The sequence below is a fragment of the Catharus ustulatus genome, chromosome Z (assembly GCF_009819885.2).
Source record: "Catharus ustulatus isolate bCatUst1 chromosome Z, bCatUst1.pri.v2, whole genome shotgun sequence".
Taxonomy (NCBI): Eukaryota; Metazoa; Chordata; class Aves; order Passeriformes; family Turdidae; genus Catharus; species Catharus ustulatus.
Window position 1 is genome coordinate 40,014,218 of NC_046262.2, and position 27,540 is coordinate 40,041,757.

Consider the following 27,540-nt stretch of genomic DNA (forward strand, 5'->3'; position numbering starts at 1 on the left):
ATACAGCAAAACTACAAGTAGTTGTGTAAAATAAAGGGATTTCACACTTCATCATGTCTGCAATACACTGTGACTGTGAAAAAATTACTGCTGTCACACTTATGATAACATTCTTGCATCAGCAACACTGAGCCCAGCATTGCATAATTTACTTATTGTCAAAAGCCAATTTTGCAGCCACTGCAACACAGCCTGAATATCACTTATAATCTAAAGAAGGAAGACTTAACTGTGTTACCAGTTCAATTGTGCAATCAATCTTACTTTGATTCCCTAAAAATGCCATACTCAGACAGAGAAACAATCTGTTTTGTTGACTGTTCTGGCATGGTCCATAAAGAAAAGATTTTTGTCTTATGTTGCCTTCGTTGGGGGACAAACGAAGGCAAGTGGCGACCTGGTTAGAGTGGGCCACAGCGAACACACACACATACACTTTTACAATCCCAGTCGCCGGACAAATCACTCGCTACACTGATACAGTCGACGGTGAAATGCGTTTATTTCTCGGCAAACACCGGCTTAAACTTTGGTACAGCTGTGATTGGCTAACGCCATGGAGAGGGCGGGGCCTAACTCCTTGTGCATAACGATGTCTTCTGAACGAACTTTCTAGCTCACCACATTTCCCCCCTCTCCATGACCGATTAAGCCTTCGCAGCTGTGCTAAACTGATGTTAGTAACAACTCGTGAAACATATTAGTAACAACACGTGAACTATTTTAAACGTCTAAATGCAATCGCGTCTTGGTTATAACTTATTCAGCCAACAATGAAAAGGGAACCGAACATTAACACGGGTACAACAACTGCAACTAGTCCCACTAGGGTGAACACATGGGTGGTAAACTAGGGCTGTTGGGTAAACAGGGGAATCGAACTGATTTCATTGCCGGAGCATTTGGCCGTGACGTTGGAACTTGTCTTCGAGTTCTTTGCTTGGCCGATGAAGCGGGTTTGGCAACAAGAGGACACCGAAGCACGAAGATGGAACGCGAGGCTGATGAGATGGATCACGGCGGTGAACCTGTCAGAAGAAACTCAGAGATTTTGTTAGTTTCATCGGTTTTGTTAGACAGCACGGGCTTTATGGATTTTAATGGGCACCACTTGATGACATAATCAATTTTTACTGCCGCGTACTCTCTACCCGTTACAACTAGCTTCCATTGTTTATTTAGCGCAGGAAGCTTCTGCTGTCTCCAGAGCAGTCACTGCTTCAGAGGTTAGCTCCAGTTCACTTGCTGTGGTGTCATCACTTACATTCTTTCTAGTCTCTGGCACTGTCTTAGCAGTGCATCCTCCACAGTAACACCCAGTTCGGCTGCTTTCTGAATTTCTTTCTCTTCCTCTTCTCTTGCCTGCTCAATGCACTCTGTCAGAGGAGCAGATATCCATGATGGTGATCTCTCCTCAATGCTGCTCACCACCCTTTCTTCTTCCACAATGGTAACAGCAACTGCATGTACCAGCCCTTCAGATCATTACTCCATCCTCAGGGTCTCCTCTAACTTTTCTGCTCTCTCTTCCTCTGAGGTTTGTTCTCTCATTGCTTCAGCATCTTTCACTCGTTGGGCTTCCATCTTTTCCTGTTCTGCTGCTTCATACTCCGATAAAGGAACAACAGCTGGAATATCAGAATGTTCTTCAGCTGTTTCTGCCATGTCTTCTCTTGCTTGTTACCTGCAGCTGAGTCCACGCACCAGGGCACTGGCAGAGGAATTCTCGGATGTGTGGGCGCACTCCCGCCTGGACTGCTGGATGGGGACCCGGTGCCCCTCCAGGAGGAGCACCCGCAGTCCTGGCGCGAGAAGAAACTGATGGAGGGACTGCTGTGTGGATGGGAGCTAGATGTTCTTCTGTGACTAGCTGGTTCGATGCCCAGATGCCTTGGAGCAAATCTCCTGTCTTTCTCCCCCCTTCTTTTCCCTGTGGTTTTTTTTAATTTTTTTTTTATTTTTTTTATTTTTTTTATTTTTTAAACCACAACAGAGGAAAACATGCATTTGAATTCCTTTAGTTTGGTGAAAACCACTATTCCCGATATTTTACAATCCCATCTTTATAATTTTCTCCCCTTGTCAGTCAATTCCAATCTGACCACAATTGAAAGAGACTGAGGAGGTTTCGATGGCAAACGTTCTTTGCTTAGCTAATATTCCCACCTGGCCAGGGCTGAGATATTAGACTAGGCAAAATGTTTTTTCCTATTGTATTTTAAAATCCAACCTTTACTAAATTTTGAAAAGTGGTAAGGGATAAGTATTTTAGAAAACCACACAATTTTAATTCAACAATGGAATGCTTTTCACCAAACTAATTCAATTTGGTTCCTCAAACCTATAATGTTAAAGGAAGCAACATCCTTAAGTTCTCTGAATGGCTAACAATATTTCGGCGCTCCAGGACTTTCACTTCCTGGGTCCGGTGGACTCCTTTTGTCTGCGCGTGGTGTGAGTAAGCCGGTATGTTTGATGGGAACGGCTGGTGCATAGCTTCTATCACAATCGGATTCCGATTCTGTACTGGATATGTATTGTTTTGTGTGTCTTTGCTTTCCCCACCGCTCGTGCCATGATGTTTGCTCAGCCCACCCGGACTCACTATCCAAGTAGAGTGAATAGGGAGCTTCTGCCCACCGGTGACTCTTGTCCGAGTTCCGCCTTCCTTTTCCCCCTCCCCTTCTCTGTCCTTCTTTGGGGGAGTTCTCCTCCTCTGAGGGGAGTATCTTGGGGCAAGCTCCCCGGCTGGTTCTTGGGCTCTCCTCCCTTTCGTTGTCCGCGCCCCTCCCCCCATGTTCGTTGCTGCGCGTGCGTGACGCGGGTGGAAGCTCTTGGCCCCACCCGTCGCCCTCAGGCTCGGTGCCATCTTGGGGCACATAAGGGGGTGGTCTTTTTAAAATTTCGTCAGAGTCCGCTTTGTTAGAATTGTTTCAAAACTTGGAAACACTTTCATCATCTGGCGATAGCTTAGTGGTTACTTTAGAGGTCGAATTAGCGGACTGGGGCCGTGAGTAGTTGTCAGTTTCTAGCGGCGCGCTATCGCCGATCGCAGTTTGAGTCGCGGCAGCCACTCCTACTTTAGGTGTGAATTTTAAACAGTCTCGGGCTGCTTGCCAAGTTTCTTGCTCTGTTAGCGCTCTCTCCAGAGCCTTCACAACTCCTCCCCAGCTCTCCAAACATTTACCAGAGCTGGAGACAATCACATTGTTAGCGCAGGCGTTAGTACACTCCCTCCAGCACCCTGAAAGCAGGGTGTCTGCGGGACGGTCTATCGCCCTCGATTTTAACAACTGCATGATTACGTAATCAAAATCCCTTGATTTGCATTGGATGCCACATTGCCTATGCAATTGGGAAACTGCCTTGCCAAGCGCATCCATTTCTTGGCGGTACGTGAGCGTCCTCACCGTCGGGGTCAGATCCAGCTGCCTCGACCGCCCACCTCTTCCAGCGTGACTCCCGTCACCCGATCGCCCTCAGCCGCATGTATTGGGGGCTATTCCCTCACCCGAACACCTGAGGGCGATCCCGGGTTTCGGCACCACTATGTTGCCTTCGTTGGGGGAGAAACGAAGGCAAGTGGCGACCTGGTTAGAGTGGGCCACGGCGAACACACACACATACACTTTTACAATCCCAGTCGCCGGACAAATCACTCACTACACTGATACAGTCGACGGTGAAATGCGTTTATTTCTCGGCAAACACCGGCTTAAATAACTTTGGTACAGCCGTGATTGGCTAACGCCATGGAGAGGGCGGGGCCTAACTCCTTGTGCATAACGATGTCTTCTGAACGAACTTTCTAGCTCACCACAGTCTTTTGGGAAACATTCTTCAAGACCTTAGAGAGCAACAATTAGCAATTGTTGTACAGTACAGTCAGCCTGTATTTGTCTACTGAAGATCATTATTAGCCTATGAAACTTGTCTCCACAAAGATTAGTATTAATAAAGCAGATACATTGGCTTTATGAAACATCATATCAATGAATAATTCATATTAATAAATCCTATTATTATGTGATTGTTCAAAGGAGTGTATTCTGTCAAAATGATTGTCATTAAAATTAGGTTGTGTGAAACACAGGGTGCTAGAGAACCTTTTAGTGATGTCAGGTGTAACTTTCTTAAGAGGACTTATCATAGTGGTATAAATAAGGATGATAGTGTTGTTTTTCCATTGCCATTGCATCATCTTTGTAAAACCACAAAAGGAATTCTAGCTGCCTTTTATCTGAAGAATTTGCTCCTTAGGTGATGTGGTTATCAGCAATATGGCAAATTTTGTCATGGAATGAGGAATGGGTCTAACCAGGCATGTTCACTGTGGAAGACAAAGCTTTATTTAGTTACATAATTAAGAACAATATGACAGCATAAGCGCAGTGAAGAGAGTGTTAAACACCCTTAAATTGGTGTTTCTTAGCTTTTGTATGTAAATCTGCGGCCTTTAACAGTTTTAAGTATAGTTTGTGTGTATTATAGATAAAAGTAGGAACATGGGATTGTGTTAAAATGGTCAGCAGGCATTTCAAGCCCATTTTCTTTCAATGTTGACACTTCTCGCTTGGAAAAAAAAAAAAGGGGTTGGAAAACTGACAATATAATGTATGTTGTGTAAATAACAATATACATTATGTTGTCATTATATCACCATAGTGGGTATATGAACTTTTCTCTTAGCATTCTGTTATATGTACAGTAATTTCACGAATACAAGCCGCACCAATTTGACCAAAATTTTGGTGGAAACCCGGAAGTGCGGCTAATATTCCGGGGCGGCTAATACATTAACAAAATTCTAAAAGCTGCCAACACGGAAGTGAGAGCCCGCGGCAGCCCCAAGCCAAGCTGGAGCCCGGCCGGGCCCGGCAGAGGTGGGAAAGCCTGGCAGAGGCGGGGCCTGCAGTGTGGGGGCGGGCGGCAGAGCCTGAGCCAGCAGGGCGGGGCAGGGGGGCGGCAGAGCCGGGTCAGTAGGGCGGGGGAGCCTGGGAGAACTGGGGCTAGCAGTGCAGGGGAGCATGGCAGAAGCAGGAAGGCCGACGGGTGGGGCTGCCTGGCAACGGGGGAAGCCCAGCAGAATCGGGGCCAGCAGCATGGGGGAGCCCGGCGGTGCGGGGGCCTGCAGTGCCAGCCAGGGCGAGGAAACGCGGCGGCGGTGCAGACGGGAGGGGGCGGCCGGCGAGCCCGGCGGCGGCAGCCCGCCGGCAGGGCTAGGGAACGCGGCGCGGCGCGGCTGGCGAGCCGGGCGGCGGCAGCCTGCCGGCAGGGCTGGGGAACGCGGCGCGGCCGGCGAGCCGGGCGGCGGCAGCCCACCGGCAGGGCTAGGGAACGCGGCGCGGCCGGCGAGCCGGGCGGCGGCAGCCCGCCGGCAGGGCTAGGGAACGCGGCAGCGGGGCGGTGCTGACGGGAGAGGGGGGCCAGCGAGCCCGGCGGCGGCGGCAGTGGCTGGCCCGCCGGCAGGGCTAGGGAACGCGGCGCGGCCGGCGAGCCGGACGGCGGAAGCCCGCCGGCAGGGCTAGGGAACGCGGCAGCGGGGCGGTGCTGACGGGAGAGGGGGGCCAGCGAGCCCGGCGGCGGCGGCAATGGCTGGCCCGCCGGCAGGGCGACTACGTAAACAGCGCAGCGGCGAGGCGGCCGGTATGCCTGCCAGCGGCGGCAGTGGCTGGTCCGCCGGCAGGGCAACTACGTAAACAGCGCAGCGGCGAGGCGGCCGGCATGCCTGCCAGCGGCGGCAGTGGCTGGTCCGCCGGCAGGGCGACTACGTAAACAACGCAGCGGCGAGGCGGCCGGCATGCCTGCCAGCGGCGGCAGTGGCTGGTCCGCTGGCAGGGCGACTACGTAAACAGCGCAGCGGCGAGGCGGCCGGTATGCCTGCCAGCGGCGGCAGTGGCTGGTCCGCCGGCAGGGCGACTACGTAAACAGCGCAGCGGCGAGGCGGCCGGTATGCCTGCCAGCGGCGGCAGTGGCTGGTCCGCCGGCAGGGCGACTACGTAAACAACGCAGCGGCGAGGCGGCCGGCATGCCTGCCAGCGGCGGCAGTGGCTGGTCCGCCGGCAGGGCGACTACGTAAACAGCGCAGCGGCGAGGCGGCCGGTATGCCTGCCAGCGGCGGCAGCGGCTGGTCCGCCGGCAGGGCGACTACGTAAACAACGCAGCGGCGAGGCGACCGGCATGCCTGCCAGCGGCGGCAGTGGCTGGTCCGCCGGCAGGGCGACTACGTAAACAGCGCAGTGGCGAGGCGGCCGGTATGCCTGCCAGCGGCGGCAGTGGCTGGTCCGCCGGCAGGGCGACTACGTAAACAGCGCAGCGGCGAGGCGGCCGGTATGCCTGCCAGCGGCGGCAGTGGCTGGTCCGTCGGCAGGGCGACTACGTAAACAACGCAGCGGCGACGCGGCCGGCATGCCTGCCAGCGGCGGCAGTGGCTGGCCCGCCGGCAGGGCGAGTACGTAAACGTAGCAGCGAGGCGGTGCTGACGGGAGAGGGGGGCCAGTGAGCCCGGCGGCGGCTGCAGCACCACCCGGCCGGCCCCGTCAGCAACCATGAGCGGGCCGAGCCTTCCTGGCCCCGCCCCGAGCCAGTAAAGCCCTCTATGCTGCGATCCTGTTACTAATTGGCCAATTTGTGAAAGCTGCGCACGGATTCTCGCGACGAACGAAAGTGCGGCTAATATTCGGGGTGCGGCTTATCTATTGACAAAGACAGCAACATTGTCGAGGCACCGGAAGTGCGGCTTATAATCCGTGCGGCTTGTATTCGTGAAACTACTGTAGTCTTTAATCTCTCACTAGCAGTGAAGATAGAGGGTTATGACTTCATAAACGTACTAACTGTGCTCCTCTGCTCATTTTACAGGATTTTCTTAGCATGCTATTGGAAGACATTCCTGAACAAAAAGGGTAAGTAAGAACTGGGCTAGAAAAGCTAAGGATATATGTAGAAATAAGATTTTAGTGTGCTAGCTAGAAATAATGCTGGCCTGAAAATTCCCATTACGTATATACACAAATATTTACAAGACTTGCTGTAGTTTTCCTATACCGTGCTCTCCCCAAACAGTGCCTTTAACTTGCATATTGGGTCACTATGCAATCCAAAGTGCCAGGCATAGCTGTCTGCTTAAACTAACCTGTGATTCTTATGCCAGCTGCTTTTGGCACTTAGCACCCTAGAGCAAGAATGCCAGAACTTTGCTGTGAATCTGGGACACCAGAGAAGATGGATTTTTTCAAGAAGTAGTCTGATACCATCCCCTCTCAGTAATACAATGTACTGCATGAGGAAAGATGGAAAACACGAATGGAAATTGAGTATTAATTTCCTGATATGTCCTTAAAAATCCTGCTGTGTGTGACTGTGACTGGTTGAAGATGATAGTCTTTAGCAGCACTTTGAGGCTATCCCTTCTCATATTTTGGTTTGTTCTGTGCTATTCTAGACTGTGCTGCAAGTGCAGATTCTTTTGCAGTGGAGCTTCACATGTTTCAGTTTTTAAAAATATTCACTTAAAAAATAAAATGTTGAAGGCCAGGATTGCAAGTGTTCGTAACTCTGTTGGAGTGCTTTGGATACAAAAAAAAGATTATATTCATAGAGGTCAAATGTTCTGAGTGTTTTAGTGAAGCACTTCTGTTCTGATGGTTGAGGAACAGAGAAACTAGTAATCATTGAGAAAATATGTTTTGTGACATCTCAGTTCAGTTTGAGTGTTTTTACATTCTCCAATGATGTAATGGATAATATTCTTTCTATATAATTCAATATCAATATTGTTTCTAGCCCAAATATAATGATGTATATTATGTGGAATAGATGTGAAAGTGATTTTTTTAATAGTATGATTATACACTGGCATGTTATAAAAACCTAATATCTTCCTTCCTTTTATTTTTTACTTGTGTTTCCCTGAACTTCAAACCAGTGCAAAATGCTATTGCATAAGCATCCATTTTTCTGCCTAAAAATATACTTAAACTTTCACTGAGACTAATGCAAAAGAACCGTGGTTTCATTTGTGAATGTATGAAAAAAAATTCAGCCATATCGCAATTCATTTTACAGTCATATATATAGTGTATCTGAACTATGTATTGCCAAAGTTACCTGGCAGATATCAGCAGCAATACAAGGATCTAGATATACAGAAGGCCTTTATTTCTTGTCTGCTGGGAGGATGATTTTTCATTCTTGAATGCAGTCTGTGGCTAGTAGAGAAATACTCACATGAAGGAAGAAAGAAGCAGAAAGATAAAAATCAAGTATTTTTAGAGATTGTCTACTCATGAGTGCTTTTTTGCAAAAAGTTTCATGTAGGAATGAAGTGCATTTCAATATTAGAGCAAAAATAATTTGTAGCACATAAAACTTTCCAGGCTTATGGAGTTCCACCAAGTAAAATTTAAATGTTTAGACTACATACTTCCGGCTTGACAAATATTAAGCACTCTAATACACTAAAGTTTGTAGTGGAGGCTGGTCTTAATCATAAAAAAAGAAATAAAGACACATTTGTAGTAGATCATCAAACCAAATCTTGCCCTCAGCTGTGACAACAGGGGTAAACTATGTAGCTAGTAATAGAACTTGGCTTATGGGAGATTTTTGTCATGAGAACAGGATGAGCATTGGCAGAAAACTATCATGAAACAATGAGGAAATTTTCTATAGTTATTACACTGTAATAATGTAACTTTAGCTTTCTGCTATTGGATACAGAAACTGGATTTAAAAGATTCTCACCTCCAAGTACTTAATTCCTTTAGTTTTTATTCAAAAGAGATTTTTTTTTAGTACATTCCTAGTGATGAGTCGCTCCAAGATCCAAATGTAACTTTTTATAGATTTTTGGTGCCTTCTGTACTTGGATGAGTTTTATGCCTACTTTATAGGACTACTTCACTTCCTTCTCTGACTTAATTATACTGGCATGTTAGCTGCAGGAATCCATGTGGTGAGGCAGGATCCTTCTGTTTCTGCACTGCAGATGAATACTGACGTCAGATAAGCTGAGCAGTACCTTCTGATCCTTTATAATTTCTTAACTTGCATTTAAGACTGATTATTTGTTGAATGGAAAGAATGACAAACCAATGTGGATCATTTATTGACCCTTCTCTGTTTACAAAGCCTTTTAAAATATTACATGGACCGGCTAGAGTCTCACGTTATCTTTGGCCTTTCTGTGGAAAATCTACAACACTTCCCACCTGTAACCGAGGCATTTGATTTACTCATATATATAATTTGAAACAAACCATAACCAAACAAACAAAACACCAAGACCCACCCCCCCTTTTATGTGTCTGTGTTATGTGTCTGTCAGAGCACACTAGATTTGATAGAACTCCAGTGGCTCTATTCTCCACAAGGCTTACACCCATAGTCTTTGCTGCAAGTTGATCCTTTCCATATCTGCCCAACATGTGAGCTGTTCAAAGAATCACTGTTTACCCTTGTAACAGAGGGTTTCACCAGTCTTGGATAAATCAGAGTTGCTGCTTGTCCAGCTACTTTATGACTGCAAAATTTTTTTGAGCAGGTTAGTTCTGCTCTTATTTTTATTTCATTTAATTCGATGAAGTAAACAAATCCACTAATAAGCTATGGTTTTCATAATACATGATATACAAAGGAAGGCTTGTGCTAACAGTACAAGTAGCTCAGCTATTTGCACTGTTAATAACTTAGGTTCACTAACCACATTCATTGGATATCTTCACAAATTGTAAATTGAGTGCTAAAATAATGGTGCAATTTCAAACTACTCAGATAGATAGGTGTATCTCTTTTTTTTATGTTTCTTTGATTCACCTGCACATTGGTGTGAATGTGGTGATTTTGGTTGAGAGAAGTGGCTGGTAGGCTCCTAACTACTGAAGCAAATAATGGTGAAAAATTATTCCCAATGGTTTTGAGTACCTATTTTGTATTTTTAATGAGCCAGTATATATATATTTATGCTGGATAAAATCTAAAGAAAATTTGTCTGCAGGAAGGTATGTCTAGTTGAGAGAATCACTGATCAGACATTGTGTTTTGATTTGCTCTAATTATGCCTTCATATTTAGCTGCACAGCTAACTTTGAAAATTACTGATATATATATAAATGTGTGATGAAGCAGATATGCTTGTTTAAGTATGTTCAGTATTAGTATTTTCAGTATTTCAAGTAGTTGGATATGGCAGACTTTTCTATCTTCCTTTACCATTGCACACTTTCATGGTTTTTTTCTCCTTGATTTAGGCATTGAATGGGTTTACGTTAAAGTTTGTAGGGTACCTTAGAGCTTGTGCAGTGAAAACTTCATGTATAGCCATCTTTCATACCGCTAATTTTCAAATTATCATTAATGTTAGTATTTTACAGACTTTGTGTTAAAATGTTGAATCTGAACTCTATGTGTGTGATGTTAGGAGATCATTCCTAGTCTGATTTGGCTTATCATCTAAACAAATAGACAAAGGATGAGATAACAGATGTAACCATGTTCTCATTTTACAGTAGGGAACTGTTGTACAAAGCAATTGAAGAAACTTGGGCTTCTAAGAGTTAGTGCTAGTCAACTCAACCCAGATCCCACTGTCCTGTACAGAACCTTAACCAGAAGGCCATTCAGGAATTCACAAAATGCCAGATTTAAGTCCTTACGGATGCTTAACTGCAACGTAAGCAGGTGGTAAATTCCCTTGCTGAACTGTAGCCTCTACAAGTATCAGGCTCTCTGTTCTTTCTCTAGGACACTAGTTTTGAGATGGCAGTCTGTTTGTGATAATTTTTTTGGGTTATTTCTAAGTCAAACAATTTACTGGAAGCATTTCCAACATCTTTATAGTTCTTCAGTACTGACAATTAAGAGATTCAGGGTAGATCTTTGCAATAGTCTGCTTATTACTAATGTTTTTAAAAAAAAATAGTGACTTTCTCTTAAATGAGTTGCTTTTTTTGATAGATGCCAACAAGAAGATCCTAATTTTGAATTAAACAAAGTACAGTAATTTCACGATTATAAGCCGCACCATTTTGACTAAAATTTTGGTCCGAACCCAAAGTGCGGTTTATAATCAGGGGCAGCTTATATATGGACAAAGATCAAAAAGTTGCTGTTCTACTTTGGAGGACAGGTGTCTGCTGAGAAAGGCAGGAGCTTCTCTTTGAAATGGAGAATGTAAACCCCCTCCCTCCAAATTATTATAATTTTGAAATCAAGGGACTTTCAGGCAAAAATATGGGAATTAGGAATAACAGTTCTTTACTAGGGAAATTAAAATAGAAATGCAATACTACAAGGAAACAAACCCCAAACCCTGACAAAGTCAGAGTACAACCTGACACCCCGCAGGGTATTGGCAGCAGTCCCATTTAATGGTGGTTGCAGTCCTTCTGCAGTGACGGATGTGGATCAGTTGAAGCAGTGCTCCTGTAGAAGGTGCAGTTTCACTCCAGAGGTCCAGTGGTGATGTGGAGAAATCCAGTTTTCCTCTGGAGTCCAGTGGAGAAAGGGGCTCCCTTAGTGTCCCAAAACCTCTGTTTTTATCTTGGTAAGAAATGTTGGGCTCTTCCCCCTGGCTGGAGCAACTTCCAATGGTATGCAGTAATTTTATCAGTCCCACAGTGGGACTCAATGGGCCATTAGCAGAAAATGACTGGCTGGAGGAAGGATGGGTTGTGAAAAGATCAAGAGCAATGCCCCGCCTGGTTTCAATGGATGGCCCATTAGCAGAACATCTGCCGTGGAGATAAGAATCACTGCCCCCACCCTCAACAGATGGTGATAGAATAGATACCTTTTATCACACCCTGTATTGTAACGTGCGGCTTATAATCAGGTGTGGCTTATATATGGACAAAGAATGAAAAATTGCTGGCATCCGGAAGTGCGGCTTATAGTCAGTGTGACTTATAATAGTGAAATTACTGTACTTGTGTGCAAGGACAAACAAGGTTGTATATGGCCATATGACAGGTGTTTTTGTGAAACTGTGGCTGCTGGAGGCAGAGAAAAAGCAGTGTTACTGGTTTTGCCCTTGAGAAAAATGACAAAGTTTTAGGAGAGACTGAGAGACTTTCTAGTGGTTTCTGCCTGGATTAGTGTGGTGTCAGAACAGTGTCATTCCCCTCAGTGTCATAAGCTCATATCAAAGCCAGTTTTTGAAATGGAATAGAGGGTATATTAGGCAACAGCTCTACACAGCAAATGTAATATAGGTTATTTTGCAGAGATTTTTTTCTCACACTACAGGTTTAGTTTCTGCGAATGGGGGAAAAAAGGATTAGCTGACATGGTGTGGCTGTCTTTCTTATTCCTTGGAAAGACAAGTTAAATGTGCAACTAAGGGAATTTTCCCCAGCTTCTAGCTCTGCTTTAGCATTAGAACACACTAAGCTCTATGGGGTTAAATTCATGTAATAACAAATAACAAATTTTTTATCCAGCTTATGCTTCTTGAGACAGGATAAATGGTACAATCCAAGTGATTTACCCTTGCCAACATAAAATTTTGGTGTCCAGTTTTAAGATAGCTGTGTATGCACCCTTTTTAGTAACCAGATAGAAATAAGAAGTCTTCTTCTGGGGAAAGTAAATGGACCGATTGGAAATATTTCTCTTTATCACTATTCCCAGTCAAGGGGCTCAGCTAATCTGATTTAAGACTAGACACTAGTTTTTAGAGCACAGTGGTAAGATGAAGATAATTATATTCTGAGTGATTGGCAGTCAAATATTCTAAATTTAATAAGTTTGCACAAATAGCAAGGAACAAGTCTGGATGTTTAGTCTTTTATTTTAATGTAGAACACTACAGAAGCATCACATATATGTTCAGTTTTCTGTAGAAAATTTTATTATGTGATTAACACACACAATTGTAATTTCCTGAAAATTCAGAATCTTGGCTATGTAGAAATGCTCCTTCTGGACTGCTGTGATTATTTAAATCGTATGATCCGTTAAAGTTGTTTATTGGGTTGTTTGTCTTCTGGATTCAGAGCTTGGAAATGGCTGTTCTTTTCATGAATGCTTTGTTGGTTGAGTCTGCATTACACATGTGAAAGTAATTGCAAGCATTAGAATGAGTCTTGACAAGGCATTACCATGCACAGGGCCATACACATTTGTTCTGAGTCTCAGAATATTTATGTTCATTGAGGGCTTACTCAACTTCCTTTTTTCAGTACTTGCATGTTGGATTTTTTTCTATAATTATTTTTATGTTATTTATTTATATTTATTTGGCTTCCCTGCAAGTTGAGAAGTCTTCCACCAGAGTTGAAGTAAATACCACAGAAGATGCCTACAAAAATAAAATTGCAAATACAGTTTCTGAATTTACAAATACTTGTGTGTGTGGTTATTTCTGTCTCACACAGCTTCCTCATGACAAACTATTTCCTTTTGTTGAAGCCCCAGACTATTCTATAATATCACTGTATATCAGTATATAAAGAGAGTGCAGAAAGGACAAAATCAAAGTATATTAGACACTTAGTAACTTTGAGAATTCATATCCATCAGTGCTTTTTAAAACCACAAAGTTTATCCATGTAGCAAGAAGTAGAGCACCCATTCATACTTTACATGTTTCATAAATGTAGTTTACCATGTAACATTTTCTCTGTCAATCCTTATAAGCACTGAATTTATGAGTTGAGTTTTAAGTACACAAAAACTAATCTACCTTTAATTTGTTCATAGGATCTCTGGTGGTTTTATTCATTAAAGAACCTAAGAATGTACCACTTCAGTGTAACCAATACTTGAATTTAGAGGGTTTGCCTAGCTTCTAAAGGGTTATTTTTCACATGAAAAAAATCTGTATTTTTTTGCATATCTTCTAATTTTTTTTTTTTTTAAGGTCTGGGTTAACTGTAGAAAGTATCTTCCAGAACTGGCTTGATACTTCTGGAATACCAAAGGTAAATATAAAATACTAGGTCAAAGTTCTTCCTCATTACATTATATGTTTTTTTAAATCACTACCTGAACTTACAACAGGTATGATATTAAATAAAATTAAAGTAGTCGTTTTGATGACAACTACTTTTCCACACCTTTGTAGGCTTTAGCTTTTACTAGTTGCAGGTTTTTCTTCTCCAATAGTCTCAACAAACTTGCCAAAGGGCAAATCTTACAAAATTTATCCTATAAATTAATATTGTAGTCATATAAAAGCATACTTTACAGTATAATGATGGAGTCTACTAAGTGAAAGGAGCATTGTTCACAATGGTTGGAATATTAATTACTTCAAAGCATTACTGACAGCAGTAATTAAATGTTAAATTATTTGTACTTTGATAATTTGTGAATTTTATTGTAAATCTGCTGCATAGATAACACCTATTATTGGTGTTCCAGCATTGAGAATGAGCTTTATTTTCTGCTTTTAATGCTAAAAGATTTTATATTAATATTTTAAGTTCTGTGAACTGAAAATGCTTGGTTTTGTCTGTGCTTTATGAAGTCTCTGATTATTAATTTTGAACCAAAACTGGGATGAGATAACAAATGATTTTCACATTAATCTTTACATTAATCTTCATTAAACCCAGTTTTATACAAAGTAATTTTTTAGCATACGCTCAGGACTCAGTTTCTGACTAATTTCCCCTAAGCAGGCATCTCCTAGGTTGCTTGTGATTTATCCTGCCTAGTTTGAATTTGTTTCTACTTGCATTAATATTTTAAAAAACCCCACCAACTTTTAAGTTCGAATGTTAAGTTCTGGTTTCCATGTCTGAAATGTGGAGGCTTAGGCAGCATGACAAGTGAGCATATTTGCAGGCAGAATTGAGAAAATAACTGGAGAGCTCTGAGAGCACTCAGAGAACTTGATCTATACCCAGACACTGTGGTTGAACTCCTCCCTTCACAGCTTGAGAGATGTGCATGTCCACTGATCCCTTCATGCTGTAGAAGGCTTTTGGGAAAGATGTACTCTGAGATCAAAATGTTTTGAGGCTGTTTGAATGTGGTCTAAAATCAAAGCAGAGTTTGTTTTCTGGTGTAGAACTATTGAAAATAAAATTAACTTTAATTAGAAGGGAGGAGAGGAAGGAACAGTTTCATCATACATCTTGATGCTCGGTTATTTTCTAGAAGAGGACCTTGATTTTAATTCTATGTTCAACCAAGTTTCTCTTTTTGGTAAAAAAATTGCACACGTTGTCAAAATGCCGATTCAAGGATATGGGGGAGTATATTGATGTTGCATAGCTGTAGTTGTAAGAGGCTGATCTGGCTCCTGAAATGTAAGAATTTTCTTGCATTTTACCAACACATATCTTGTCGAGTCTAACAATCAACTTAAAATCACAAATTAGGAAGATAGGAGCAGACTAAAGAATTGGAAATCATTTTGACTAATGTGCAAACTAAACTTTCTTTTCCTGAGTATCATAAGTTGCTCAGATGAATAGTGAGTAGTTTCATTATACCCTGCAAGTTTTGTTGCTTGTGTACAAAAACATGTATCAAAAGTATTTCCCCACCCAGCAGGTTTGTTTGTTGGTTTAAATTTTCTTTAATGACTGCAGAGATTTCCCTGGTAATTTAGCAGTTCTGTATAAAAAATGTCAACAGGAATTTTTTAGTTTAGTATTCTACTTCAGCATGCTGATGCTGACCTTTTCTCTCTCTCTCTCTCCTCCCCACCCCTGCAATAATATTGTTGATCATAAAATGATAAATGGTTTGGGTTGAAAGGGACATTAAAGATCATTAAGTTCCAACCCCCTTGCCATGGACAGGGACACCTTTGACTACACCAGGTTGCTCGGATTGCCCCATGCAATCTTCCAGGGATGAACACTTGAACACTTCCAGGGTTGGAGCATATGGGGCATACACAGCTTTTCTGGGAAACCTGTTCCAGTGCCTCACCTCTCTCACAGTAAAAAAATTCCTCTCATATCTGACCTAAACCAGTTGTCTCAGTTTGAATCCATTCCCCCTTGTCCTGTCACTACATACTCTGTAAAATGTCTCTTCCTGTATTTCCTGTAGGCTCCCATCAGCTACTGGAAGGCTGCAATTAGGTTCACCCTTTCTCTTTTCTAGGCTGAACAAACCCAACTTTGTCAGCCTTTTCACACTAGAGTGTTTCTCCACACCTCTAATCAACTTGGTGTCCCTCCTCTGGACTCCCTCCAGCAGTTGCACATCCTTCCTGTGCAGGGACCCCAGAGCTGGATGCAGGGTTCCAGCTGGGTCTCAGCAGAGTAGAGAAGAGGGGCAGAATCCCTTCCCTCCCCTCCTGCCCACACTGCTTTGGATGCAGCCCAGGACACATTTGGCATTCTGGGCTGGGAGTGCCCATGGCTGGGTCATGTCCAGCCTCACACCCACAGCACTCCCAAGCTCTTCTCACAGGACTGCTCTGATCTGTTCATCCCCAGCCTGGGCTGGTACCAGGGGTTGTCCCAAGCCAGGTGCAGCACCTTGCTCTTGGTCTTGTTAAATCTCATGAGATTCCCATGGGCCCAGTTCCTGAGCTTCTCCAGGTTCCTCTGGATGGCATCCTGTCCTTCAGGTGTGTCAACATCACCATTCAGTTTGGTGTCATCTGAGAATTTGCTGAGGGTGCTCTTGATCCCTTTGTCTGTCATTACTGAAGATATTAAATAACACTGGTTCTAATATAGACCCCTGAGGGACCCCACTAGTCAGTGATTTCCATTCAGACTCTGAGCCATTCACCACTACCCTCTGGATACAGTTGGCCAATCACTTTCTTCATCAATTCCCATCAATTCCATCCTACAAGGATGTTGTGTCAAAGGCTTTACAGAAGTCCAGATAAATGACATCTGTTGCCCTTCCCTTGTCCATTGATGGAGTCATTCCGTCAGAGAAGGCCACTGAGTTGGTCAGGTAGGACTTGCCCTTGGTGAGGTCCTACTGGGTGTCTCAAATTACCTCCCTGTCCCCCGTGATCTTCCCAGGCACAGAGACAATGATGATGATGATGATGACGATGATGATGATGACAAGTCAGTAGTTCCCAGGATCCTCTTTTTTGCCTTTTAAAGATGATTTATACTTGTTGTCTTCATCGCTTTTCGGAGTCTTATGAGAACCAAATTCCACTTTATTGAAGGAACTGGAGTTATCATTCCGTGAATAGGAAACCTCATTTCCTGTGTGCTCTATTAAATCATTAGAGGAGCCTTTATTCCTGAAATTCAGGCTGTAGAAGTTGCTTGGTAGCCCTCAATATGTTAGTATCCATAGTGTAAGTATGACTATAATTACTGACTACAGAACTGTAAATACTGTAGATCTACTTGTGTGGTTTACAGGACCTAATATTGAAATCCCCTTTAAAAGTATTTAGGTTATTTAAGCAAACTGATAACCTGGCTAATTTGATGAATCTATATCACAACTTACATGCAGATGAACTACCTGCATTATAAATAGCAGTCCAGGAATGGCACAGAGTTTAGTCTCTCTCATGTGGTTTACTAGGTGAGTGGACTGGGGTGTGTTGACTGGGGTGTGTTCACAGTAAGGTTTCTGTCAGCTCCTTTGGGTACAGTCACACGACAGAACCAGTCAGTGTGAGCAGTATGAGGTATAAAGTACCCACTACAACTTCTTTCAGTACTGGAGCAACTGAAAAGCAGGTGGTGGATATCTGCTTCAAAGATGTCCCAAAGGCATAGAAGTAGCATCCTGCACCCTACACATAAGATCCAACAACTTTCTGCTTATAACCCTTGTTGTATTGGTTCTGGAGTCCTATAGCATGACAGTTAAAGCCACTCTTAATACTACAGCCTCTACTATGAGAAATTACTTGACCAAGCATTTAAAGATTTTAAATTACAAAGAATTTTTGTATTTTATACTTGCTGTGGTGTTTCTGTGTTTTTTATTTCCTTGTTTTGGTGGACTTTGGACAGGAGATTAATGTCACTCACTGAGTAACAAAATTCACCTCAAGTCGTTCATTTACAGTATTAGCTATTAATGTGATTTCAAGAATTTTCTTCTGTGTTTATATTCAAAGCTACCCCTAGATTTACTAACTGGTACTCTTTAAAATTCAGTAACTAAACGGTCACTTAAAACCAGAGTTCTTAGCCACCCCTTAGCTCACTATCTTCACAACAGTGTCTAGTTTAAGGAGACTCTAAGGGTATAAAAAAGTATGCAAAAGATGTGTAAGGGTAAATACTTTCCACTCCCCAGACTGCTGAAGCAATTTTACCATCTTCCTTGCAGTACAGGAATCTTGTGTTCTTTACATTTTGTATTCTTTACGGTCTTAAGTTATATTATCTATCTAACTGAAGATCCTGTACTACTTTACCTGTTCTTTGTTACTTTTACCATTCCAAACTCTCTCTACAGCTCTGTCCAGGGAATAGATAGATATAGATGATATAGATATAGATAGATATAGATATAGATATAGATATAGATATAGATATAGATATAGATATAGATATAGATATAGATATAGATATAGATATAGATATAGATATAGATATAGATATAGATATAGATATAGATATAGATATAGATAGATATAGATATAGATAGATATAGATATAGATAGATATGCCCCTTTATACTTGTAGCTTAAAACTATTGAAACTTTAATATTTGTCAATTTCTATTACTGTTTCAATTTTGGAAAAGTTATCTGGTCTTTTCTAAATACTGGGCTGGTTTCCAGGTTGAGGTATATACCAGCAGTATTCAAGAATAACTTGATGTAAGTGAGTCATACAAATAAATAAAATTAGAATTTGGCTTGCTCCCATGAAAACATAATCCTGCATGCAAACTAACATTTCCAATTTGCTGTTTTGTAAAGTATTAAAGATTAATGCTATGGGGAAAAAAAGTGTGGTTATAACCTGGCCAATTCTTTCTTACACGGAAGAGTGCCGCTGCACAATGGTTGTTTTCAGGATGGCTAAGCAGGGTTTTCTCACACACAAAACAATAAGAATATAAAAGATGAAAAGAAAGTGTTTCTCAAATACAAGCTTTCCTGAGGGCTTTTTCCTGGGAGCACATCATGGTAGTGTTACATAAGGTGAAGCACATTGCGTGGTTGAAAATACCTTTTATCAAATCATGCAACCTTCAGTATGTACTTCTGCCTCAGCAGTGACTCACCAGGGCATTATAGCAACTCCTCATCATGTGCAAATAGTAGTGAGTTAATACCACTAACTTTAGATGATGAGTTACACTGGTAGGGAGTAGAATCAGAAGAACTGAAGAGCTTTACATCTGGGAAACACCTATGAAATCACTGTAGTCCACTTCATACCTGCTCAGGATGATTTGTTTTCTCCTAAGCACAGTTCTATTTTTTCTTTCAGTATATGCAGTGTTTAATTAGAATTTAAGGCTAAAAGTCTATTTGCTTCTTTAGGAAGATTTTCTCAGCTCTGCACAAACTTGTCTTTGTCTTATATTGCCCAGTTACTATTACCTGGGTTTTTTTTAAAATTCTACACTAGGTAATTAATCTTTTTAAAATAAGCTTCAAGTCTTTCTCCCTTTTTGAACTCTGTTGTACACTGTTTGACAAATAGATCAATCAACATTAGGTAGTCTCTGCATTGCAGTTTTCATTACTTTTTCTTTTGTTTTTGAAATGGTACATGCTATTATTTACTGGTAAATTTCCTACGTTGATTCTTTCTTGCCTGTGTATTTCATTTGGTGTCTTGTATAATGAAAATCATCTTCTACATATTCACCCTCTAGTTAAAAAAAAGGGGGGGGGAAGGAAAAATAAGAAGAGTGGTTGGCCTCCTTCTTCATGATCTTTAGTTCCCTACACTGTAACCTGCAAGTCTCAGTATCACAGAATGAGTCAAGTTGGAAGGGACCACAGGGGTCACCTGGTCCAACCTCCCTACTCAAGCAGGGTCATCCTAGAGCACCTTCCACAGTATTGCATCCAGGCAGTTTTTGAATATTTCTAGTGAGGGAGACTCCACAATGTTTCTGGGCCCCCTGTTACAATGTTTGGTCACCCACACAGTACAGTAATTTCACGAATACAAGCCGCACCAATTTGACTAAGATTTTGCTCCTAAACCAGAAATGCGGCTAATACTCAGAAGCGGCTAATATGTGAATAATTTTCTGACATTTACAACCTCAGAAGTGCCAGCCAGAGTGCCGAGCCGAGCAGCTGCGAAGTCGGCATTTTGCGATTGTTACAAATTGTTACTCTGTTGCACCGCGGGTGGAGCCTGGCTGCCTGCAGGCAGCACGGGGGGGCGGGGAGAGAGGAGGGAGAGCTCTTTCCTTCCCTCCTCTGCCGCAGCCTGGGGGAGAGACGGGGGGGCCCCGTGCCGCCACTGCCGCGGCTCGGGGAGGTGGCGAGGGACCCGCGCCGCCATTGCCGCGGCTCGGGGAGGAGGTGGGGGACCCAGGCCGCCACTGCCGTGGCTCGGGGAGCGGGGGGCTCCGTCCCTGCCTGCCACCACAGGGCAGCGCCGGGCCGTGGTGACCGAGCCCAGTGGCAGCGGTGGCTGGCTCCCAGTGGCCCCGCTGAGTGGCAGCGCCAGGTTGGGCCACCTAGCCCCGTCGGCAGCTCCTAGCGGGCCGAGCCTGCACAGCCCGAGCCGAGCCAGTAAACCCTGCCCTGCTGCTGTTCTGTTACTAATTGGCAACTTTGCTCAGCACCACCAAGTAGAGCCTAGATCCATCCTCTTGGCACCCTCCTTAAGATACAGACCTTGATGAGGTCCTCTCTCAGTCATCTTTTCTTGAGGCTGAGTAGGCCCAGCTCCCTCAGCCTTTCTTCATAAATGACATGTTCCAGTTCTCTATTCACCTTCTTAGCCCTCCTCTGGACCCAGTCCAGGAACTCTGTATCTCTCTTATCCTGAGGAGCCCAGAACTGGACACAGCATTCCAGATGTGCGTCACCTGGGCTGAGTAGAGGGCCAGGATCATGTCCCCTGACCTGCTGGCAGTGCTCTCCCTAATGCCCAGGACACCACTGGCCTTCATGGCCATCAGGGCACACTGCTGGCTCATGTACAACTTGTTGTCCACCAGCACCCCAAGTCCTTCTCCACAGAGCTGCTTTCCAGCAGGCTGATCATCTGGATTTCTTCCTCCCGCAGTGCAGTAACACAGGCAAACCCTGAATTTGCCCTCACTGACTTTCAGATAGTTTATCACAGCACATCTCTCCACCCTGTAAAGGCCCTTCTGAAGGGCTACACAGCCCTCTGGGGTTTGGTCACTGCTTCCAGCTTTGTGCTGTCAGTGACCTGCTGAGGAGGCCTAGTCTGAGTCACTGCTGAACAAGCTGAACAGCACTGGTCCCAGCATTGACCCTTGGGAGACACCCCTAGTGACAGGCTCCTAACTAGACTCTGTGACAACAAACACAACCCTCTGGGATCTGCCATTCAACCAGTTCTCAGTCCACCCCACTGTCCACTCACATAGTCTGCACTTCCTGAGATTGCTGGTGAGGTTATTATGGCAGATGGTGTCCGAAGCCTTGCTGAAGTCCAGCTAGACAACATCCTCTTCTCTTCCCTCATCTATCCAGGTAGTTAGTTGCCCCATCATAGAAAGCAATCAGGTTGCTTAGGCATGAGTTACCTTATGTCATGTGATAAAACAGCTTCCTGTTTTAGGATAAATATTCCAAACATTGCCTCACAATTACAAAAAATTGAGAGGTGAAAGCACTGTTGTATCCTTCTCCTAATCCCTTTTGTTATTTTAACCTCCCATTAAAGTTTAATTCTCATCCACGATTCCACCTTAAACAGTACAGTAATTTCACGATTATAAGCAGCACCATTTTGACTGAAATTTTGCTCCCACCCTGGAAATGCAGCTTACATTCAGGAGTGGCTAATATGTAAAAAATTTTCTGAAATTTCCAGCCCCGGAAGTGCAGCTGAGGTGCCGAGCCAAGCACCTGCCAGTAAAACCTGGCATTGCGCAATTGTTACAAATTGGTTACTCTGTTGTGTGGCGGGTGGGGGCAGGCTCCGCGTGCCGGCAGCGCAGGGGGAGGCGGGGGGCTCCCTCCTTTCCTGATTAGGGTTGGAATTGCCAACTGTAGGTATTTCAGAGTATGTACAGCTCTTAAGTGTATCTTGTGAGACTACTGCACCACGTTTTCTTATCTTGAATGAACAGCGGAGTACAGCTTCCAGCAGTTATGGCAGTAAAAATTTTACCTTTTGTTTTGCCAGTTCTTTTCTCCTATCTGCACTGCTTTTTTGTGGCTGTCATAAAGCAATAGTTTAATATCCATATACTAATGGATTTATTTGTAAATCATCAACATGTCTGGAAATACGCAGTCAAAATAAATGTTCTGGTGGTGAATATTAATTTATTAATAGTATTTCTGGTTTTGTTTGTAAATGGTTAAATTTAAGTGCTCAAATCTTGGATTTGAGCAACCTGGTCTAGTGGAATATGCCCCTACCCAGAGCAGGTGAGTTAGGACTACATAGTCTTTAAGATCCTTTTTAATCCACACCATTCTGTGATTCCGTTACTGTCCTATTTGAAGAAGAATTGGATTGCAAAGGAAAATAATAGCAAAACTATTTAAAAATTTGAATGGAAATGTAATTTTTGAAGGGTTCTAAATCAATGCAAGTAGATTTTATAGGTTTTACAAATTTTAGGAGGATGTTAGAGTAGCAGTTCATATACTTAATAAGATTTCTGCTAAAGCAACATGTTGTTAAGAACGGCCCTGGCTTTTACCCCAGTTATAAGCTTTATAGATTTCCTGCTTCCTTTTACCAAGACAAAAGTACAGGTGAAGAGATAGCTCTACGGGAAAATGCTTCACAGGGTAGCAGTTATGGTCAATAACTAAAAAAACCAGCCACACTGAAATATTTTTAAAAGAATACTCTTGTTAAATTCTTGGATTATCTTTAGCAGTTGTTCACCCAAGTTTTACAGAGGGTACCCAAACATTTTTCTTGCATTAAAATCACTTGTATTGGATCAGAATGTAAGTTAAAGCTGTGGATTGTTAACACTTGCTATTTCTTGTTATTGTTAGTTATACCTTATCTTGTCATTTTCTTTCTGGATGTACATAATAACTACATATTCATAGATGGCAACATTGGAACCTAGTACATAAGTGAAATGCTTGTTTTTTGCTGAGATACAGTAAATGAGTAGGTATTAGCAGCAAGAATGATCTGTTAAGTACAAAAATCTCATTCAAACATGAATGATCTGGAGGAAAAACAGGAAAAGGGTATAATTTTCTTCCATACTTAATAGAGTTCAGTAGTGAATCTGTTAGAATTAGTTTCAAAACTGGTGTTTAATGTTAGTCCCAAGACCAAAATGTTGCTGTTTAAATACTGAAGTTTGAGACTTACTCCTTTATTAGTGTTTTAGCTGAAGATAAAGATTTTTGTGTGTATTTTGCTATGAGTGCAGAGACTATAACTGATACAACTGATGGTTGAATTCTGTTTGAGAAATAATCTGAAGAAAGCATAGCAGCTACCTTAAGATATGTACTTATTCCTGTACATGGAAACCACACTTTGAATCTTAGGCACTTCCCCTCAAGAAAATTTGCTTTTTTGTTTTTCCTTTTTTTATATTAGCAAGGTTGCAGATTGGAAGATGAAAGACCTTTCCAAAGTTCTTAAAATTTAATTGAGTGTAGGTCAACAATATAGATTACTTAATGTCTTCTGTAATGATAACAAGCACAATAAGAAAGTTTTGGAATATGAATCACCACTACTGAGGTTCTTCTGAAATTATCAGTTGTACTGACAACATTACATCTCATTTTCTTAGAAGAAGGGATTTAGGAAAATATAAAAATGTAATCAAACAATGTATATGGTACTACAACATATATTAAAGTCAGATGAATCATGAAGTTAAACAAATTAAGAGAGACTTTGTCTTTGTGTTCTTTACTCTTTGAAAAATGCTTTAGATAAAGACTATCCACCTGAAAGTTCTTCTAGATAGATCCTAGTATACAGAGAATTTGGTATTTTGTTTAAAACAAAGTATCAAAAAAGTTTTAAGGTTCGGTTTTTATAAAAATAGATTATCTGTTGATTGAAGAAGGTTGTTGGCATAAAATAGCCTTGTAATTTACTTAGCCATTCCATACACACAACAGTGGTGTATTTTAGCTTCTAGAATTATTCAAAAAGTTTAAGAAAATAGCTTATATATTAAAAAAAAATCATTAAAGGTCAGTAAAGACCCAAATTTTTTACAGAGCTCTTCAAGTTCAGGTATGGTTTAGTCTTTTTACAATTCCAGAATGTTTGATGTAGATTTCTTCTGCATTGTGTATGATTGCTGATTTAGAGAAAACCAAAGACATTTGAGATCTGTGTGACATTGTTACCCAGTATTGTATGATCACATTCTAAAACTGGGTAACATATTGCCTGAGGTGGGATTTTCACATAGCACTGAGTAACTTGGTGTCTAGCCTGAATGTAATTTTTTAAATTGATATTTAAAAGCATTGGCCATAACGTTTTAGTGCCTCTGTTGTTCTAATTTCTAAAAGTGAAGTTTAAACCAGAGTTTTAGGAGTCTCCATTAATTGAATAATTAAGAAAAAAAAAAGTTTTTGAAAGGCACAGCTGGAACTATGAGTCTACATTAAGGATGAGAAGGATGTTTTACTGGTTTTAGTTTAATGACCTACTGAAATACTGGCTTGCCTCTCCAGTTAAAAGCCAGATTTTCACAAGTGTCCTTCTGTTTTTCTTCAGACTACCTTTCAGTGTAGTGCAGCTCAGAGATAAAGTACTTGTAATAGTATAGGGAAGCCACACAAGTTCAAGAAGTTGAAGTGCATTTGAAACAAATGTTCAATTTCTGAAATAATTGTGGACTGGATTCCATGTATGTGTTTGTTCATTAGAATCTCTCTTAAGTTTAATAAATCTCAAGCAGTCTTTTGCATTCCCTTTTCCTATTAACTGCACTGCTGAACACAAAAGCTGTGTTATGTGCAGAATGACTGAGCTTGTCCATTCTAGAAAGGAATTATGTTTGGTATCTAAAGAACAATAACAGTTTGCTGCCTGACTGATCAATGCTGGATCAAGTTCACATTCCCAAGCTCCCACTCTCCCACCTACGTAAACAGGAGGTGGAAACACAGCAAACAGAGAGAGGACAGGCCCTCTTTTACACAGAAATGTTGAACTCAAACTTGCCTAATAAGGACACAGCTGGGATTGCATAGCAATAAACATAGACTTTAATTACTGCTTGTGAAAACATCCGAAGAAAAGCACAAAGTTAGCACCAATTAATTTTTAGCCTGCTCATTGTTTTCTTTACTCAATGGAAACAAACCATAAATGTTTAAAATATTTTTATGCTACATTGCCAGAAAAAAATTCTGTATTATTGTATAATTAGGAGAGAGTAGCCTTTGAGACACCTGAAACCTCTCCATTTCCAAGTTCCTTACAAGTAATTTTAATTACTTGGAACCAGGGTATGAAATAACAAGAAGTGAAATGCTACTCTGGGAAACAATATTTGGTATCTTTTTAGTTCAGAAAGATAAAGAATTGGGCCTGAAACTGAGGTAAATGGTTTTTAAAAGAACACACATTTTACTTCCTGCAAATATTCCCTAGGCTTTTTAAACAAACTTGTTTGGGACTGGGAGCAGTGAATACCTGGGGAAGATGTACTGCAGCACATACTCTGTATCTGAAATCCACTCAGCCCTCTGTGTGCTGACCTAAAAAATTGTGAGCTGTGGATTCATGTGTGTAGTGATTCAGTCAGAAACTCAGAGTGATCCTGAAGGTTCTAATGCTGCTGCTGTATTTCCAGCTGGCTGGAAATGAGGATGGAATTTCTTGCTTTTGAGCCCTATACTTTTTTTCCAGACACTCTCAAAAAATGCTGAGCTACTGAGTACTTCTTGAGAGCAGATGGTAACTAAGTTTGTGTAATAATCTTCATTCCATTTCCATCAGTTCATTGTCGCAAGTCAGTAGGAGCAATGTTAAGGTATTTGCCAGTTATGGTACCTTACTTATCTCCTTTTGACTTAGCGATGCTTTAGTCACACTGAAGACACAGGTGTTGATCACCTTCTATTTAATAATGGAAAATAAGTTATTTTTCTAAAACTTATTCCAGCTTCATAAAGAAGGAATATTTTATCTATTCTGTCTACTCCCTTCTAAGGTCAAAGAAGAATTTAAATGCTGAAATGAGAATGTCTGGAGAAAGATAGGTTTGAAAAGTCAATTGACTGACAGAGCTAGTATATGTTGTGGTTCAGTTTATGGTTAATTGTCCTTAACATATGGGTTAGCAGTATATCATGGCCAGAGGGCTAGAGAACTTTTTTTTTAATATGTTTCATTAGTAAAGCTGTCAGAAGTATTTTTGATTGCTTCAAGGGATCACTAAAACTTGAATTTCAATATTCTGGAAGGTGTATTTTATTTCTTTAACAAGAAATTCAAGAAACAAGTGAGGTTCTATGAAGTAACATCTGGGTCTTAGCCACACACTCTCCAAACCACTGCAAAAAATCAGCTCTGTCTTGGCTGAAACTAGGACATTATCCACCCATTATTCTTTACCATTTATATCATGCCTAGATCCTACACCTTCCAACTATATGCATATACACAAGACCAGGTATTATATAACTGTGGGTTCTGTCCATCCTGGATGTCCTCCAGGGCAGGAGGGCTGGTGTGCTGCTGGAATTGGTTGCAGTCTGCATCAGAAGCTCATGACTGCTGGAGCAGTCCATACTTGTTGTTCGTGGAATCTCTGGCAAACACTGGCAGTGTCATTCAGCAACCAGTATTACCCAATTCAACATTAGACTCTTCTCACCCCAAACCAAACCCCTTTGAAGTATACATCACATTTCCTGGTCCTTCTGCATCACCCACCAAATGCGCTCAGGGCCTTGAGCAAAAATAATCCCAAGGAGGGGTTTGCCTTTCCTTGAGGCAGGACTGAACAGGAAATAGGAAACTGAATTTCCTATTTTCTTGTATGCTTTATGGGGACTTTATCCCCTTCTACAGTACATGGAGGTTTTGATTGGGCAGGGACATGTCCACTGGTAGAGCCTGGGGTGTTAACTAAACCAGGCAACTTAGCTAAATGTAGAGCCCAATGTTTGAATGAACACCACCCATTACTTTCAGTGTGGTTTTTAACAGTCCATTGTCCTGTTCAGTCTTCCCAGAAGCTGGTGAGTGATGGGGAATGATACAGCCACTTAATGCTGTGTTCCCTGGCCTGGTAGTCCAGGAGGTTGTTTTGGAAATGAGTCTTGTTGTCTGCCTCAGTTCTCTCAGGGGTGCCAGGTCACCACAGGAATTGCTTTCCAAGGCCCAGGATGGTGTTCCAGGCAGTGGTGTGACGCACAGGATACTTCTCCAGCCATCCAGTGATTGTGTGCAAGAGCACGTAGCACTTGCCTAGGTAGGGCTGCAGGAGTGTGAGGTAGCCCACCTGCCAGGCCTCCCCTTATTTCTGTTTTGACCATCGTCTACCACA

General features: G+C 42.2%; 1 protein-coding gene across 15 annotated transcripts in view; it reads left to right on the forward strand.

Annotated features, from left to right (window-relative positions):
* Positions 1-27,540, forward strand: part of LOC117011070 (aminopeptidase O (putative)) — a 386,126-nt gene that overhangs the window by 98,692 nt on the left and 259,894 nt on the right. For 14 of the 15 annotated variants that reach the window (XR_004420849.1, XR_004420847.1, XR_004420848.2 and 11 more), the window contains 2 exons: positions 6,862-6,905; positions 13,862-13,922. Coding sequence is in view for 10 of the 15 variants with exons in the window: in XM_033086311.1 (XP_032942202.1) it covers positions 6,862-6,905; positions 13,862-13,922 (105 nt within the window). In the remaining 5 variants the exon portion in view is untranslated. The remainder of the gene's footprint in view (positions 1-6,861; positions 6,906-13,861; positions 13,923-27,540) is intronic. The other variant, XM_033086319.2, reaches the window with a different exon arrangement.